This window comes from Excalfactoria chinensis, chromosome 2 (assembly GCF_039878825.1).
Source record: "Excalfactoria chinensis isolate bCotChi1 chromosome 2, bCotChi1.hap2, whole genome shotgun sequence".
In the NCBI taxonomy this organism is placed as follows: domain Eukaryota; kingdom Metazoa; phylum Chordata; class Aves; order Galliformes; family Phasianidae; genus Excalfactoria; species Excalfactoria chinensis.
Window position 1 is genome coordinate 92,951,622 of NC_092826.1, and position 19,411 is coordinate 92,971,032.

Consider the following 19,411-nt stretch of genomic DNA (forward strand, 5'->3'; position numbering starts at 1 on the left):
TGGAATGAGGTTCAACAAGACCAAATGCCGGGTCCTGCACCTTGGCCACAACAACCCCAGGCAGCGCTATAGGCTTGGGGCGGAGTGGCTGGAGAACTGTGTTGAGGAAACTGACCTGGGGGTACTGATTGATGCTCGGCTGAACATGACCCGACAGTGCGCCCGGGTGGCCAAGAAGGCCAACGGCATCCTGACTTGCATCAAAAACAGTGTTACTATCAGGAATAGGGAGTCCCCCTGTACTCGGCATTGGTGCGGCTGCACCTCGAGTATTGTGTTCAGTTTTGGGCCCCTCACTGCAGGAAAGACATTGAGGCCCTGGAACGTGTTCAGAGGAGGGCTACGAAGCTGGTGAGGGGTCTGGAGCACAGGCCTTATGAGGAGCGGCTGAGGGAGCTGGGATTGTTCAGCCTGGAGAAGAGGAGGCTCAGGGGAGACCTTATAGCTCTCTAACTTCCTGAAGGGAGGTTGTAGTGAGCTGGGAGTCGGCCTCTTCTCTCGTGTAATCAGTGAGGGAGAAAATGGTTTCAAGCTGCACCAGGGGAGATTCAGGCTGGACATTAGGAAGTATTACTTCTTGGAAAGGGTAGTCAGGCACTGGAATGCACTGCCCAGGGAGGTGGTGTAGTCACCGACCATGGTGGTATTCAAGAAACGTTTGGATTTTGTGTTGAGGGATATGATTTAGCTGGGAAGTTTTGGTAATGGTTGGACTGGATGATCTTCTAGGTCTTTTCCAACCTTGATAATTCTGTGATTCTGTGCAGAGTCAAAAATCTGCTTTCCTCGAGGAAAGAAAAACAAAATCTTCTTGCGCTATAATGTAGTGTGTCTGGATCTTAAAAAAAAAAAAAAAAAAAAAAAAAAAAAAAAAAAAAGATACAATTTTGAAGGACCCACCCTTGCCAGAGCACAACGCCACGTCGGGGCACGGCAAGTGGCGGCTGCTGCTGTCCCCGCCCGGCGGCCCGGGAGAGGCGCGTTGGGCCGACTCCGCCTGCAGCACCGCCCAGGGGTAAGCCCGTACCGCCGTCGCGAGAGTACTGCCAGCGGATGACGGGGAGGTAGAAGGAGAGCCCGGAGCGGCGCGGCCAGGGTGGTGAGTGGGGATGGGGTTGGGCGAGTCTTCACAGCGGCCGAGAGTAGAGAGGAGCAGGGGCCGTGTCCTGAGAGCATCTAGGCCGTGCCAAGGAGGGCTTACTGAGGGCTGCAAGGTCCCGATGTACCCAGAGGGGCTGGGAGCAGGCGCCGAGGACGCCTTGCCCGTACTCAAAATGGCGGCACTCACGTGATGGCGGTGTAAGGTAGAGAAGCTGGGTTAAAGGCTGCGTTGTGAGTGGCGTGGAAGATTGCCCCCAACTGGTGGGGGTGGGGGGCGGCCTGGGGGCTGCGGACAGCAGTTGTGTTAAGGGGGTATTTTTCTTTTTTTTCTAGAAATGCTGCAGCTTCGGGCATCTTGCGGTTAACAGCGGGGTCCCTCAGCTGTGTCACTGAAAAGCTGGGCTCGGTTGGTGGGCTGACTTTCCTGTAAGAACTTGAATTGGGCTTCATCCTGAAGTCTTAGTGTTCTTGTAAAAGTGGGAGTTGCTGTGGGGAGAGGTCCCGAAGTGGTAACTACGAGGTTTTACTCGTTCCTTTGCATGTGAGAATAATTATCCTGCTGAAAGTATATAATGAACTGCCGTTACTGTAATACCCACAGAACATCAGCTGTTGTGGGCTGTGACCTGGCACTGCCAGGCTCAGCACCCTGCCTGCCCTCAGAGATGGTTCATGGTAGCTGAGCTAGGAGATGGTGCTGCAGATGGGACAGACCTCCACTCAGTGCTGTGGCTGTTGGAAGGTCTTAAAGGTTTTCCTCCTCCGTAGTAATTGGGTGAGGGCTTTAGATGCTGCAGCTTGCAAACGCTCTGCAGAACCATGTGTGGTTGTGAAAGCACAAGCTGGAGGTTGTAGGAGGTGGATGTACCTTCACAAAGGCACTGAAGCATTGCTGTAGAAGTGTGTTCTTTGATCTGACTGAGGAACCTTGAAGGTGCAATTTTGGAATGCTAGGAGGAGGAACGCTCTGCACTTATACCTGGGAGCTCTCTCAGGAAGGTGCCAAAGAAAAAGCAGTGCCTTGTAGTGCCCACAAGCTCTAGCTGCACAGAATGGCTGTGGAGGGCAGGAGATGGTCAAGGCAAAAATTGCAGAAGGCATGAGCTATATTTGATTTCTGTGGTGCAGAGCCAGAAGTGAGTCAGGGTTCTGCTGTCCTGGCACTATTAGGAGGAAGGTTCACTTTGAGCAGTGAAGGACTAATACTTGAGCCTGCCTGGTTGGGATTTTTGAGAGGAAAGAACAAACTCTGTTGGCATCTTCTGACCCCGAAGAGAGTGAATAAGGCATGATGGAAGATTTTAGACAATGGTTGACAAGAAAAGAAAGATTTTGGTAATGTTAAAAATTTACTGAGCCAGTAGGAGTTAATAATAACTGTGTTTGAGTTGTGCATAATGAAGTCAGGTTCCAGAGTAGTAATGGCAGAATCTTTGTAGGACTGAGGCTGTATCACTTTTCACATTTTTCACTGAAGATATATTTGTTTCGTCTTTTGATCCTAGTTTTCTTCAGAGTGCAGTTCAGATAAAAATCGCAGGAACATCTATTTATATTCATAGTTGGGAGTGAAAATGGATGAATTTCAGTCTCCATAGTGGCAGTTTACTGAGTGTCTTTAAAAATCGTATTTTTGATGTGGTGCTTAATTCTACATTTTTCAAATTATTCAGTTAAGCAATTCCTATTGTTACGTTCAGGGAGACATACTAAGTAGTGTAGATGTGTAGATGAAGAAAGATGTGAATGAAAAGATGCACAATCTTGCAAGATGTCTGTGGAGACTTGAGGGCTGTTGTTCTTCCTTGATGAAAACTGAGATCTTAGGCTTTAGGTTGTGCCCTCAAAGGTGAAGACTTTGATGGGGCTTGTGCAGAGGTTCCTGATGCTTGTGCTTTACTGTACAGGTTCCACTAAATCTACTACAGAGTTCTGATGTGTAGTGTTGCAATGACCTTTTGACTGTCTTTATTCTTAGCTGTGTCCTAACAGTCTTCTCCTTTGCTTTCATCTATTAGGAATAATGTTTCCAACATGTCTGTGCATTCACTGCTTTGTGAAAGAATTGCCATTGCCAAAGAACTGATCAAGAGAGCAGAAGCCCTTTCCAAGTTCCAGAAAAGGAGAATAGAAGGTGGGGCAAAACTATGTGGCAAACTGAAGGCCGAGTTAAACTTCTTACACAAAGTGGAGTCAGGGAAGGTGGTTATTAAAGAATCCCATCTGCAGAGTACAAACCTCACCCATCTCCAAGCAATTATCCAGTCAGCAGAGAACCTGGAGGATGTTGTCAGTGTCCTCCAAGTCTTCTCTTACAAGGACAGGTTTGGAAATAGACAAACACTGGTGGTAGATGTTGTAGCAAATGGAGGTCACACGTGGGTGAAGGCCATTGGTCGAAAGGCTGAAGCACTGCATAATATCTGGCTGGGAAGGGGCCAGTATGGTGACAAAAGTGTCATTGAGCAGGCAGAGGACTTTCTGCAGGCAAGCTGTCAACAGCCAGTGGAATACAGCAATCCCCACATAATATTTGCCTTCTACAACGGTGTGTCTAGTCCTATGTCAGAGAGACTTAAGGAGATGGGGATATCTGTGCGAGGAGATGTTGTTGCAGTGAACTCACTGCTAGAATCGTCTGTGGAAAACCAGCACTTAAGTGCCAATGAATCAGATGAAGAAGGCCTTGAACTGCAGGTCACCAGAGTAGATCGGGAGAATTTAGTGACCAGCATTGCTTTTCCTACACAGATCAAAGTAAATGTGTGCAATAGAGTTAACTTGGACATCACTACATTAATAACCTATGTCTCTGCTCTGAGTTATGGTGGCTGCTACTTCATCTTCAAAGAAAAAGTGCTAACAGAGCAAGCAGCTCAAGAAAGGAGGGAGAGAGTCCTGCCTCAGCTGGAAGAGTTCATGAAGGGGAAGGAGCTCTTTGCATGTGAGTCTGCTGTCAGAGATTTTCAGTCAATCTTGGAAACACTGGGAGGACCTGGGGAGAAAGAGCGAGCTGCGTTGCTTGTTAAAAGAATTAATGTGGTCCCAGATCAGCCATCTGACCGTGCCTTACGACTAGTGGCTAGTTCAAAAATCAACAGCCGTTCTTTAACTATTTTTGGGACAGGAGACACTTTAAAAGCCATTACTGTGACTGCAAATAGTGGTTTTGTGAGGGCAGCTGCTAACCAAGGTGTCAAGTTCAGTGTTTTTGTTCATCAACCGAGAGCGCTGACAGAGAGCAAAGAATCTGTTGCCACACCTTTACCAAAGAGCTGCCTACGTGATAATGGATTGTAATTTGTTAAAGGAATTAATCTTTGAATATTGCTGATCTTTCAGTAGAAACATTTGGAGAAACAAGAGAGTTATAGCAATACATTCATTTTCTGGTTGTTTAGCAGTGAGAATAGTAACTGAAGCAATGGAAGGGTTCCCCAGGTGACTTGCATTGTTTTTATTCGGTTTTTGTTCTTTGTTCAACTGCTGATTTATTCACTAAAGTAATAAGATTTCCTAATAAAATCATTAACTGTTACAGTGTATTAATTGTATCTACCCCTATTAAAATATTCAGTTACAGCACAGAGATCCCTGTCTTTTCTTGTACCGGGGAGACCAGAACTGGATACAGTACTCCACCTGAGGCCTGACCAGGGCAGAGTAGAGCGAGGAGGATCACCTCCCTTGAACTGCTGGTCACAGTCCTTTTAATGCACCCCAGGATTCCATTGGTCTTCTTGGCCAGCAGGGCACACACAGAATCACAGAATGGCCTGGGTTGGAAGGGACTTCAAGGATCATGAAGCTCCAACCCCTCTGCCTGGCAGGGCCACCAAACATCCATGTTTACTAGATCACATTGCCCAGGGCCCCATCCAACCTGGCCTTGAATACCTCCAGGGATGGGGCATCTACAACCTCCCTGGGCAGCCTGTTCCAGGACCTCACTCTTCAGTCTCATAGTAAAGAACTTCCCCCTAACATCCAACTTAAATTTTCCCTCTATCAACTTAAAACCATTTCGCCTTGTCCTGCTATTATCAGCCAGTTCAAGGAGTTCACTCCCCTCCTGGTTATAGGTTCCCTTCAGGAACTGAAAGGCTGCAATGAGGTCACCCCGCAGCCTTCTGGGCTGAACAAGCCCAGCTCCCTCAGTCTGTCTTCATAGGGGAGGTGCTCCAGCCCCCTGATCGTCTTCATGGCCCTCTTCTGGACCCTTTCTAATAGATCTCTGTCTTGTACTGAGGTCTCCATACCTGGACACAGTACTTCAGATGGGGCCTCACAAGAGCAAATTAGAGAGGGACAATTACCTCTCTATCCCTGCTGGTCACCCCTCTCCTGATGGAGCCCAGGATACCATTTGCTTTCCGGTCTGCAAGAGCACACTGCTGTCTCATTTTAAGTTTCTTGTCCATCAGTACCTCTGCTGAGCTGCTCTCAAGGACTATTCCTCCCAGTCTGTACAGGTGCCTGGGGTTCTTCCGGCCCAAGTGCAAAACTTTTCTGTGTTGAACCTCATTAGGTTCACCCAGGCCCACCTTTCAAGCCTGTTAAGGTCCCTCTGAATGGCATCTCTTCCTTCCTCCGTGTCAATCGCACCACTCAGCTTGGTGTCATCAGCAAACTTGCTGAGGGTGCACTCGATTCAATCATCAGTGTAATTGATAAAGATGTTAAAGAGCACTGGTCCCAAGACAGATACCTGGGGGACACCACTCGTTACTAGTCTCCACCTGGACATAGAGCCATTGATCACCACACTCTGTCTGCGGCCTTTCAACCAATTTCTTATCCGTTGTGTGGTCCTCCCATCAAATCCACATCCCTCCAATTTGGAAATGAGGGTGTGGTGGGGTACCATTTCAAAGGCTGTACTCAAGTTCGGGTAAATGACATCAGTCGCCTTCCCTTTGTCAACCAATGCTGTGACTCATCATAGAAAGCCACAAGATTGGTTAAGCATGAAGCATTATGTGCACTGGCCTGTGAATAGAGGTGGGAGAGGACATCTGGAGCATACGAAGAACCCTGTATTCTTAAGTGTTATGTTTGGTGTTAGAAGTCCTGAAGACAGGTGCAAGAAAATGAATAATTTTCTTAACAATAAATTGATTTTTTGCTTGCAGCTCAGAGCTTTTACAGCTAAGGTCCAAATGACAGTTTTCTGCTCATCATGAATTAATCTGTTTTACAGTCTTGATGGATATGCCTTAAGCTAACTACATGACATCAGTATTCTCTTGGGCACCCTCTAAAGAGGTTTTTCACTACTCTGTAAAGAACTTCCCCCTGACATCCATTCTAAACCTTCCCTCCTTGAGCTTAAAGCCATTCCCTCTTGTCCTGTCACTGTCAGCCCTTGGAAAAAGTTAATTCCCCTCCTGTTTATAATAAATAATGGGTGGCTGCAATGGGGTCTCTTTGCAGCCTTCTCCAGGCTGAACAAGTGTAGCTTCCTAGCCCTGTCTTCACAGGGAAGGTGCTCCTGCTCTCTGATCATCATCTTCTCGGCCCTTCTCTGGACCCTCCCCATCAGCTCCACTTTCTTTCGTACTGAGGGCCCCAGACCTGGACACAGTACTCCAGATGGGGACCTCACGAGGGCAGAGTAGAGAGAGACAATCACCTCTCTGTCCCTGCTGGCCACTCCTCTTCTGATGGAGCTCAGGTTACCACTGGCCTTCTGAGCTGCAAGAGCACCCTGCTGGCTCATGTTCAGTTTCTCATCCACTGGGACTCCTAGGTCCTACTCTGCAAGGCTACTCTTAAGGAGTTCTTCTGGTCTGTATATGTATTTGAGGTTGCTATGACCCAAGTGCAAAAACTTGCATTTTGCCGTGTTGAACCTCATTAGGTTCACGTAGGCCCAGCTTTCAAGTTTGTCAAGGTCCCTCTGGATGTCTTCACTTTCTTCTAGTGTGTCAGCCTCACCACTCAGCTTGATGTCTTCCTTCCTACTGTTGCAGGGCTAGCTGATTTGTTTTATCCCAGTGTTAAGCGTGCCTGTTTAAAAGCCTCTGTATGTGAAGCCATCATGTGGTAATTTTCTTCGCTGACATTCATTTTTGTGCACTTATTGAATAAGGCATATATTATTGAATCAATTTTCTTACTAATTTCTGCTAATCACTTGAAACATATTTGAGGAATCTAGAAATGATCTGTGTACCACTAAGTGTCTTGAGGTGTTTGTTTGTTTGTTTGTTTTTTATTGTTACTCTGTGTTTCCATGCTGCATGATATCATTAAAAACTCATAGTAAGCCTTACATCTTTTAAGCCATTTTGGCCTTCAAAGGTGTTTATTGGTTGAACAGAACTTTAATGTGCTATGCTGGCAGACTTGTTGGGGTACTAAGTTGTCTTTGTAAGGATTTACAAGTGCATACAATAGTTCTGAGTAGATGGAGTGTTCTAGAATAGCTGAGTTAGGCCTGTAGCTTAAGAGTTAGTGGGTGGGGGGTTTAGGTAGGTGTGTGTACAGGTTCTCTCATGTGCACTGGGTTTTGTGCAGTGGTTGTACGCGTCTCCGTGGGATTTAGGATGGTATATAAGGAATGTGACGCAGCAATAATTTGAGAGAAGACATCATGGCATCCATGTTTGTGTCTCTCCCCTGGACAGTCGAGGTCCCGGGATAAGTCGGGTTAATTGGCGAATACGTCACAGACTGTAAGAATTGTTTCACAAGGTGAATCCTGAGACTGAATGCTGGTTTGAGACTGAAACGTCTTTTGATTTAATGTTTAGTGGGTTGGGTTTTTTGTTTTTGTTTTGTCTTGTTATGTTTTTTCCTAATTGATTCTAAGGTACTAGTGATTAACATGTATTAAAGGTTAACTGTGTTTCAGTTTGGTGCATTTGAAGAGCTCCTATTTAATTTTACAAACAGAGCATTAGGGGTTGGACCATCTCTGTTTATAACTTACACATGAATAATTAGAAGACATAAATTATGATTGAAATTTGGTTGAAAAAGTGGAAAATCTAGGACTGCTTATCTTTTCTTCCAATACCGGGATATAGAAATTACTCACTTGCTAGAATGTTTTTGACTTTTATTTTGTTTTTCCTTGGAAACTTTTGATGAGCCTTGTTCTTCTGACACTTTTTTCCCCTCCTTTTCAATTTACATTATTTGTGTATAGTTCCAAAGTCTCTGAGGAGAGTCTCTGTTTTCTTTAGCACCTCACCTGCTCTGTTGGCTACAACAGTAACAATACCAAGCAAGGAAGGATGCAATTGATGCCAGCCAGTAGAAAGTGTGTGTGGGTATTATGTGAGAAATAAATAGGTGAGTGTATATATATGAGTAATAAATAGGTAATATGTTCATGTTTCTAATGTATGTTGTCACTTTCAGTTTTATCAGAAGTAAACTTACTCTCTGGCACATCTATGTGCATTCAAAATTTACAGATAAGTGACTCATTAGTGGCAGTGCTTGCAAGCCATGAAATCCCTCAGATACAGTTTTGCATGTTGCAGCCAACATTGCGTCCTAATACTTTACACCATTGTGTATTCTATATTCTAAATAGAATAATGGGCTAAAGAATGTCTTGTGTTTGGACTGAGAGAGAGAGATGATGCCTTCAGCAGACTGCTTTAAGTCTGCTTAAGCCTCACGGAGCTGTTCTGATAAAACTTTCACAATCTTTTTCCTAATTACTGTAGGCATGTTCACAACAGTAATAAAGCAAAAAGAAGTAAGGATTGGTCCTCTGAAACAAGTTTGAGAGGAAACTAAGGAAGAAGTGCTCTGTAACTTTTTTTGTTAGTATTTTCATTCTTAAATGGATTGAGGAAAGGATTTACAATAATGACTAGGCATATATTTGCAGTGACATTTTTTATTTCACATTATTATGCAAGCAAAGCAGCACAGGTTATCTGTGATCTAGTTAATCTGTTAAAGTAAGCAAGAATTAGACAGCATTTCTAGGCTCTTTTCCTACAAGTTGTAGTCTTACAATGAGCTGCAGTGAATTCTGCCTTCCATCCAGCATTTATATGGTCTTCAGTGGTGATATCAACTCCAAAGGTAAGAGTTGCTTTACCATCTGGATATAATCCAGCAGTTTATTCTAGAGTAAAAAAAAAAAAAAAAGGCAGTGACAGAACAGCTCAGGAACTATGACTTTAGGGCTTTGCAAATTGTTTATTATGAACACCACAGGAATTAAGATTGTTTCTATGTAAACTACTGTATTTAATAAAGAAGAAACAGAAGCTTCCTCAGGAATTAATTGTTGAGAAGGTCCTTCTGTCCTTTTAAAAGATGCAGCACTTTCAGTGCTTTACATAAGACTTAGCTCAATTTTGTTTTTTAAACAAACAAAAAATCATAACAATAATATCTGGTAGTGAAGCTCTTTATTCATTAATGAAGCTGAATTCATGATAAAGCAGCTCACTATGGTGATGAGAAAGCATGGGGATGCAGGGCACAGCACTGCACAGGGTCTAAAGGAGTCAGTGATGTCTGATAATACTATCAAGTAAGAGTGCTTGATAGTAATTTCTGACTGAGGTTCCTTACTTTCATCTAGTGAGGAGCTTAAGGCCTCAGCAGTGCACTGTTGTTAATGGTGGTGAGGGTGACGGTTTACAGAGCTTAGGAAATTGTACCGTAGTGCTTCTTTATGATGCTTGTGGTAGTAGAACTAGATAAGATCAGGGTTTGCTCCACTGGATGTGATTTTCATAACTCTCAAATTTTCCTAATGCAGGTATTGTCCTAAACGCTATTGAAGTAAGTGGAACAAACAAAGCAGAAATATTTCAGAGGGAATGTTTTCAAGAGAAAATATATTGTAAAGATAGAATGTCTTGGGTTGGAAGACCAACTAGCAAGGTAAACAAGTTCCAACCCCCAGCCATGAGCAAGCTTGCCACCCACTAGATCAGGTTGCTCAGAGCGCCATCCAACTTGGCCTTCAACACCTCCAGGGATAGGGCATCTGCAACTTCTCTGGGTAATCTGTGCCAGTGCCTCACTACCCTTTTCAGTGAAAAATTTTGCCTGACATCTAATCTAAATATCTCCTCTATTAGCTTAAAACCATTTCCCCTTCTCCTATCACTATGGGACTATGAAAAAAGATGATTTCCCTTCATGTTATAAGCTCCTTTTAAGTACTGGAAGTCTTTCCACAGCTTTCTCCAGTCTGAACAAGATGGAGCAGCTGATGAGAACAAGAGTAAAGGAATTTGGAAGACTAAGTTGGTGTCGGATCATCTTGGTAGCCAAGCTAAAAGCATAGCAGGAATTAGGATAAGTAGGATGAATGAGGATGAATGCCCCCTTGCATATTCTGTGCTGTGAGCTCTGGAGAAGCTGCCAGTGTCTCTCATGGGCAAAGAGCATAGCCTGTGTTCTACAGTGCTCTTTGACTGCTGTACTGCATCTCGTGACTGAGAGTTGTCTATGAATTGATATGACAGAACCTATGCTTATTAGCTGTTCTTCAGTTTTTTCTTCTGTAGGGGATAGTTTGGCTCATCTTTACAGAGTTGAGATTGAGATCTCACTCAACCAAACCACAGGTCTTTTAATGATAAAACTCCAACATATTTCCATGTTAGAAATGCCTGTTATAAGCAAGTACTGACAGTCTACAAGAGTAATCTCTTTCATGAAGTGTGGAGGTGAGACCTCCTTGCTTTACATGCAGCTGTAAAAATACACTCATAAATTGTAACAAAAGTTGTCTTTGGAATTCTGTCTTACCTCTTCCATTGCTAGCAATTTATTAATGGTTTAGAATAAAGAGAGAAGAAGGTGCTAGATCGCTGGCATGCCAAAGACCCTGTCAGAAATAGACTACAAGGAAAGGCATTGTTTTATGTCTGTTTGTTTCTGTTCTTTTCTGTTAGTGCAGTAAAGATAAAAGCACTGGAGTAACAAAAATAAGTGAGCTAACAATAGCATGAGGACAGTCAAAGACAAAATGAGTCTTACCAGAATCTTCAGTGGTTGACTTCTGGGTTGGTACTTTGATTCCACATTTGAGTTAGGGGTGGTTTCAGTACTTGGCTCTCCACTTGTTTCCCAAGTGGCCTGTTCACCTTCCTGTACTCCAGTGTTCCCAGTTTGCTCCGTGCCTTCCTCTTTGTGTGGGTCTCCGCTGTATTCCACAGGGAACTCACTGCTTGGCTGCATGTTGAGATCACTGCTTTGCTCCACACTGGTTTCCTCAAGCACAGGGGTAACAGGTGTGCCTGCAAATAAAAGGAGTTTACAGGGATGTGGAGAATTGCAGGAAAAACCCAGGTACTTCTAGGGTTGTCTAAACATGTGCACAGTTGCTTTTGTGGATCAGAGATCACAAGCAGGAATTGGAGAAGGGAGATAAATCTGGGAATAAATCCACTCCGTAACGTGAATCTCAGTTCAAATTTATGAAGATTGTTTTGCCAGTGTTTTACTCACCTTGTGCCTTTAGCAGGTTGACCAGAATCAGAGTCAGCACTACTGAAAAGACTGCCATCTTCTTCAGCATGAGTATGTCACACTAAGCACAGGTGTCTGGAGCAAAAGCTGAAGTACTTCACTAAGAGAAAGCCTTGGCTTTTTAAAGGCAAGCCTTTACCTCTGTGCGCTTTGATATCTCGCTTAAAATACCAGGTTGGAAAAAAAAAAAGTCCAAATTACATTGCTAAAATGATTTTAGTGCTTGTCAGGAGCTGTAATCAGTCAATTCCTGGCCCTTGCTACAGGAAAAGATAACCTTTTCCGTAAGCAGTTTAGGATGGACACTATGGGCTGAGAGGTGGGGCAGTAGTAGCCAGGGCCCCAGGTGACTGTGACACTGATAAAGGTGTCACTGTGTGCTTCTGGCAGGGCTGGTTTCTCAAGGCAATTCATCTTGATGGTTTAGAATGAAGACCTCCAAAAATCCTTTGATTGTAACTCTTTAAGAAATCAAATGCACCTCCCACTAACAGGTGAAAGGTGGAAGGTGACTAAAAAATATGCAACTGGCTTCTGTGTGTAAGGAAACAGTGGTGCTAAAGAACAGTGAAATTCTGGAAAAGACTGTGTGAGCATCTCAGTGAAACACCTTCCTTTTTCATTGTGCATTTCTGCTTTGCATTTCCAGCCTGTGATATCTCAGGGACTACCTCACCCCAAAGTAATGCATTTTGAATGTTTGGACTCTATGAGACAAATCCCCAGGGAGAAGCCAGGTTTTTTGCGTGGTTTGCTCCAATTTTACAGAAGGGCCATTTCTGATACAGAAAAAAAAATGTTTGTGTGTACACAGGTCCCCATGACTTTCCTGATTGCTTCTCACCACTGCCTGATTGTGGTAAGACACTCAGGGACTGTGGCAGGTGTAGTAGCAAGGTCAGTGATGTTTCAGCAATATCCAGGTAGCAGCAGGCCTCGGGCCAGTGTGGTCAGTTTTCTTGTGATACTAATCTGCATCTGTGGGCCTTCATCTTACATTCCCAAGAGTGAGTGGTATAATTGCTGTAACTAGCAATTCTTCAATAATGAGCAGAAGTAGGTTCATGTCAAGTCAGTGTAAAGGAATTTAGAATCTGCCTCTTCAAGATTTTTTTTCTTTTCTGCTTCCATGATTTCCCTTGTTTAATATTGCATCAACTTAGTTTTTCAGTACTGTGTTTCTTTCAAGTTGCTTCCACCTCTAGGGTTTGCCTTAGGCATTATTCTTCTAATCAAGCTTTTAATAGTGCAACAGAAGGGTGTTGGGTTTTTTTCTTCTTTTTCTTGACATAGAAAAGAAAAGCTGATGCCCACGAACTTCTATGGATAGATGGCTGCTGCAGGTTTCTCTTGTGTTGCTAGTTTCAGTTCATGTGTAACTTTTTATTTTTACTAAATGTGAATGGAAAAATTTGTCAAAGACTCATCTGAAAGAGGTAATAGCATGATGCATAGGTCAGAAATCTCCAGATAAATCTAAGTATCAGGAATCTTCATTATAGGCTAAGAACCCTTCCTCCAGCTGCCCCCACTCGGTGCTTTTTCCAACACATCTGTCTTCATGAGCTGGTGGGCATGGTATTTGTGGAGGAAAAGCAAATGTGTTGCAGATTCTTTTATTCCTACTGAATTATGACTGTGAAAGAGGAGTTGTCATGATACTCCCATAGTGGATTTCAAGTCTTTTAACTATTTTTCTTATGGACAAAAGACCTTTCCAAAGCTCACTGAGAAAGATTTCCCACCTTCTCATATCTCTACTGCTTGTTTCACTGTTACAGTTTCTAACAAAGAAAAGGAAGTGAATGTAAGCATTTTTAGGCAGAGGTGCAATTAATTGTTAGATTCACTAGCTGCTCACCATTGTCAGTTGCATTGTTACAACTCCACAAGCAGAAGTAGTCAAGGCCAACATTACGAGTAGGACTGCTTGTTTTTTCTGAGGACTAGGGTGGAAGCCTGTCACCATTCAGCATATTCTGTTACCTGAAAGTAAATGGATCTAGCATTGCTGTAAGAATCTACAAATTTGATGAGATTCCTGCAGAAGAAATATCATTGAGGTCAGAACATGTAGTCTTATTGCATTTTGCTGCCTGTTTGTATTATTGTTTATTTATTTATTTATTTGCCAAAAGGCCTCGTTTGATAAGGCAAATAATGTGTACAGGGAGGCTACATCCTGGAAAAGTCTCCAACTTTTTCCCTCTTCAATTATCAGAGCGCAGTCCTTAGCCCAAATATTACATCTACTGTAGAATATAACCTAGTCACTGTAAAGAAGTAAATTATAAATGTGCATTTCAGGAACAAAATCCCTCTCTATGAAGGAAGAAAACTTTCAGAAACCCAGCCTATTTACTGTATCAAAAATAAAGACACTGGATTGACTTATCGTTTGCATTTCCGTGAGGAAAAAATTTGCTGGGTTATGAATGAGTTATTAATGCCATGGATTATAATATATATTATAATGCTGGTGGCGCATGGTGGTGGAAGTGCTGCTTGCAACACCGGAGGCCCGGGTTCAAATCCCCCCTGTGGCGCAAGTGGTAGAAGTGCCGCTCTGCTACACAGAAGGCTCGAATCCTGGGAGTTGGACTTGATGATCTCTAAGGTCCCTTCCAACTCGCACGATACTATGATGATACTATGATAAAAACATAACCAGAGACTGTGGCTTGATGTCAATCCAAAAGTTAATTATTTAGGCACCTGTCACTCGATTTAGTAAGTGGGAAATGAGTTATACCTAAGAACCTGATGAATTAAAAAAAAATTAAAAAATAAAAAAATAAAAAAGTTTGATTATCCAGTGGTACCTTGTAGTCTCTTGAGTCACAGTTGTCCAGATTATATGTTGTTATTTTCCAGATTATATGTTGTTATTTATCTCTTAGAAATAAGTAAATAGGATTTAATATTGTGGAGTTGGATCCCCATCTTCCACTATGGAATGAAGAGAGATATTTGGTTTCATTGTTAAAATGCATACCCAGCCTATTTGCATGAACAGGTCAGACACTTCAGCTCATTTAGGTAGAGCAGACAAAAGAGATCTTCAGCTGAAAAAATGCATAGGCTAGTTAAGACTGGAAGGAGCCTTGAGTGATCTTCAGTCCCATCTCCTGCTCAAAGCAGGTCTCCTAGCCCATACCAACTTACTCAGGGCTTTGGTCAGTCTGGTCTTGAAAGCCTCCAAGTACAGAGCTTCTCTGGGCATTTTGCTCCAGTGCTAGTCTGTCATGGTGCAAAAGTGCTTCCCTGTATTCAGAGTCTCCCATGTTTCAGCTTATGCCTGATATCTCTTATTCTCGCACTAGTTACCACTGTCAAGCCTGTCTACATTGTTTTGAATACCTTGATAAATGTTTGGAAGGCTAATGACTTACATGTGTTTACTTACATATTATCTGGATGCTTACTCTTACATTTTCCTGGGCATCAATTTATAGTCTCTGTTTGTGAACAGAACTCTAGTCTAGGTGGATCATTGGTCTGACTAGATTATGTTGAACTTATTCACTAGCATCCTTTGGTGGACTAGCCCAAGGGGGATGTGGATCCTAATTTGGGTGTTTGGAACAGCTGCAGAATACTTAGAACCAAATGTAGCAGGTATTTTCATTACTGTGTGAATAAGCAAAATATAAAATAAGCACTGCAAAGCACTTTAGGCATAAAACCTACTTTTAAGGTTTTGATATCAAAGGAGCCAATTTGGAAGATCGTTTAATTTTTGGGAGTAGACTCGGTGCTAAAGACCTGTGAGGTTGGATAATGTAAGATAGAAACAAGCTGTTGTGAAAACAAGCTGATTTTTTTTGGTTGGTTGGTTGTTTTTTTTTTTTTGTTTTGGTTTTTTTTTTTTTTTTTTTTTTTTTTTTTTTTTTTGTTAGCCAAAATAACCAGATTTTCTGGAAAGGTGAAGGATGCTAAGACTTTTGTTCTTATCTTGTGAGCTGTTGTTGTAAATGCCCTGGGGCATCTTCTGACAGATGGAACTATTTTGTGTTTTGGGAAAAGGATTTATGGTAGTTTCCCTTTGGGTACTTCATTTGTATTTAGCAAAGAGGTTTTCTTTTTCATTGGATATAGCTTGACATAAAAAGAGAGTCAAAGATTCTGTTTCTTCAGAGCTGAATTCCACGGGAAGAAAAATACATTTTGCAACCTTCTTGTTTCAGTTTTTCAGTGAAGCAGATGTTGGCCTTTTCCTGAGAATCTGGAAAAAAAATATAAAGTCAGCATGTTTTGTGTTTAAATAAAGACAGACTGAGCAACATATCTGAAGTTCTAAGTATAACTTAGAATGATGTTTTGTGTTCTGTGCTTCATGGCAGAGTTTCAGTACTATTTGGGTCTTAGCCACTTTTTTATTTCCCTCTTGTCCTGGCAACAGACACCACTGAAAAGAGCCTGGATCTATCTTCTTTGCACCCTTCCTTCAGGGATTTATACATTTGATAACATATTCTTCGAGCCTTCTCTTCTCTGAGCAGTCCCAGCTTGCTCAGCCTTTCCTTGTTCATGAGATGCTGCAGTCCCTCCATCATCCTCATGTCTGGACTCTCTCCAATATTTCCATGTCTCTTGTACTGGTGAGTCCAGAACTGGACCCACCACTCCATGTATGGCTTCACCATTACTCAAGAAAGGGAAAGAATCACCTCCTTCACCCTGATGGCAACCCTCCTCCTCATGCACCTGAGATACCTATAAGCCACCTTTGCTGCAAGAGTGTGCAGCTGGCTCATGTCATCGTTTAGTCGAAGTTCCACTACATCATACTTCTAATGCATTGTGCAGTAGGAGAATGTCTGGAAACCTAGAAACCAAACATTATCCTGAAGTAAAGCCTGAGCTGATGCTCTGGGATTTACCTATAAGAAAATACTTACAATTTTATAACAAATTTCATAAAAATAAATAAATAAATGCTGTAGCAGACTGTTAGAAACTTAATGGAAAGACAGCCTGAGGAATATTCAGAAGGACTGCAGTTACTGGAGGGAAGCACAAAAAAAGAACAGCCAGCAACACTCCTATTGAGGAGCAGAGACATACTTTAAGGACTCAAGAAACAGAAGGAAATCATAGAAAATAAAGAAGCAAAACTATGTTATTCAGAAATCACATGGAGGAAAAAAAAAAATACAAGTGCAAACAAGAACATGGTAAACTGGGAGCAGAATGAAGCTGTGTAGGCTTTGATAGAAACAATCAAAAGCCTCCTTTTTTTTTTTTTTTCTTAATCACTATGCTTTTTTTTCCTCTTTATTGCAACACAGACTGAAAAAGCAGAAGTTCAAGCACCTGATTCTTCACTTTTTCTACCATTTATTTGGAGGTACTCCAGTTTTGGCTATTTAAGCAGACTTATCTATCTGTATTTGTCGCATTTAGGATATATATTTGAATTCTTAGAACTGAACTGATATAAAAGTCCTTACAATGCTCATGTTTCATTTTGAGAAGTGCTATTTGATATCGCTTAAATGGAATTACATTGAGAGTTCCTTGTAATGATCCTGTGTACAAATAATAAAAGATCACTCAGACAGCTTAACTAAAAAAATAGAAGAGCTGCTCAAAGAGCTTGATGCTGATCTGATTCCTTTTCCTATTCTCTGTCTCCGTGTTTTCTTTTGTGTTACCAGTGGTGCTCACCTGACTCTGTGATATCTGATTCAACTCACTGAAAAAAATTATTTCCTGCTAAATAAAATAATTAAATCTTATTTGAAGTCAGATGGGCAATAGGGATGATGCAGGGAACCAGAGGAAGTGCATGGTCCTGTGCAGTTATTTCAGTGGCAATGAGATGCTCGGTCACCTCAGCTGGTCTCATCAGCCTGCTCCATCGCTTGCTGGATATTGAAGCTGAAGGCTACATATACTCTCTTTTCTTTGTCTGCATTAAGACAAATTGGCAGTAATTAGTCCAAATGGCAGTTTGCAGTGGTATTCCATGGGGGAAAGACAGACAAAGAGAATTAGCTGCTGCATTGATTGAACAGTATGTTTAATAGGAGATGCAGGGTATTATTTCTGCATTTATCAATGTAATTCTCAAGCTTATCTTTGTGTTCTTGTTCCAACAGTAGCACATCCTATCTGTTTTTCCTTCATGTGTTTATTTCTCCCGTCACTGCTCTCTAAATGTATATTTGTTACTGTTTCATGGGACAGCTGAGAGCTGTCTGAAAGAAGTGAGGAAGGAAGCTCACCTAAACGTTGCAGGATGGAGTGGATAGAGGTATTTTATCCATAAATCTTCAGGCTTTCATCTTTCTGCCAGTGGGCAAAAATGCTTACTTAGAGATAAAAGGCCCCTCCTTGACCTTTGAGATCTTCTGCTTACGAAACAGCATATTTCAACCTATAATTCTGTGGCTTCCCACCACTGCTGTGAGCCTTTCTGGAATGAAGTGCGTGGTGTAGGAATGGATCACTGGAGAAGCAGGTGCCATAGTGGCACAGAGACCACAGCTTTTCTGCTCTGAAAAGGTATTTGGCATAATATCAAGGAGCCAAGAAGAACATATCCCACTTCAGCAAATGTTTTCTCAAAATGCTTTAAATTTCTGTAACTATTGATCACTTCTAAAATTTTGTATGGCAGGTGAAGTGGCAGAAATATTAATGCAACACCACTTGCAAGTTTATCACTGCTGTTTATAAGGAGCGAAGCTAACAGAAATCTACAGTGTGCTTTAAAAATGGCTGGTGAATAGCACAATGAAGCCACAGACTTCATACACAGGACAATATTTCTTGTACAAGGCAAGTTGTGCTTTATTATAAAGTGCTTTCCCTTTTATTATAGGATTCAGTATCATCAGGGCTTCTCCTAAAGTAATGCCTCCTATTTTGTTATATTTGCCTACAACATCAGAAGCTGATGTTGGTGGTATATCAGTAGGGATTGAGCCTTCCTGCCAATATTCCATTACATTTTGTTGATGCGTGACATATAGCAGCAGTGGCATAGTCTGACAAATTGGCATTTGACATGGAAGTGCTTGTGAAGCAAAGGTGTGTCACTGAATACCTCCATGAGAAAAAATGACACCCACTGATGCTTGCTGAATGTTTATGGAGACCAAACAGTGGGTGAGAGCACAGTGAAGTGGTGGGTGGTGCATTTCAGCAGTAATGACAGTGATGTTAATGACAAGACACGTTCTGGATGACATGCACAGCCATTACACCACAAAATGAAGATCATCTCAACCAGCTCATCCACACAAATTGGCAGATTGCAACCAGGGGACTGTGTACAGAGCTGAATATTGGCTTGAATGTGTTGGAAACAACACTGGCAACATCGAATATTGCTAAGTCTGTGCCAGGTGGGTCCCAGAGGTGCCTTCACAGGAACAGAAAGAACACAAAAGTGGACAACAGTTTGTCCATGAGCCAGCAGTGTGCTCTTGTAGCCAAGAAGGCAAATGGTATTGTGCAGTGCATAATAAAGAGCATGGCCAGCAGACTGAGGGAAGTGATCCTCCCCCTCTACTCTGCCCTAGTGAGGACACATTTAGAATACTGTGTCCCATTCTGGGCTCTCTAGTTTAACAAAGACATGGATCCCCTAGAAGGAATCTACCAGAGAGCCACAAAGATTATTAAGGGCCTGAAGCAGGTCCTATATGAGGAAACCTTGGTCTGTTCTGCCTGGAGAAAAGAAGACATGGGAGGTGATCTGATAAATAGATATAAATATCTATAGGGAGGTCAGAGATGGGAGGCAAACGGATGGGACCAGGCTCTTCTCAGTGGTGTGTAGTGACAGGACAAGGAGTAATGGCCTAAAACTTGAATGTAGAAAGATCTATACTAACAT

The 19,411-nt window shown here is 42.3% G+C and overlaps 1 protein-coding gene across 5 annotated transcripts; it reads left to right on the forward strand.

Annotated features, from left to right (window-relative positions):
- The first annotated feature begins 902 nt into the window (after positions 1-902).
- Positions 903-9,199, forward strand: C2H7orf25 (chromosome 2 C7orf25 homolog). 5 transcript variants are annotated; one of them, XM_072330384.1, is made up of 3 exons: positions 903-1,015; positions 1,435-1,527; positions 3,120-4,698. In XM_072330384.1, the coding sequence occupies exon 3, from the start codon at positions 3,136-3,138 to the stop codon at positions 4,399-4,401; it is 1,266 nt and encodes a 421-aa protein (XP_072186485.1). In that variant the 5' UTR covers positions 903-1,015; positions 1,435-1,527; positions 3,120-3,135; the 3' UTR covers positions 4,402-4,698. The 5 variants fall into 5 exon arrangements, with proteins under 5 accessions (XP_072186485.1, XP_072186480.1, XP_072186481.1 ...); XM_072330379.1 differs by having other exon boundaries at positions 913-1,099; positions 3,120-9,199; XM_072330382.1 differs by lacking the exon at positions 903-1,015 and adding an exon at positions 1,132-1,332.
- Positions 9,200-19,411: the final 10,212 nt, after the last annotated feature.

Excerpts from the sequence above, each read along its gene's own strand:
- C2H7orf25 (XM_072330384.1), top strand. The coding sequence starts at position 3,136 with ATGTCTGTGCATTCACTGCTTTGTGAAAGAATTGCCATTGCCAAAGAA.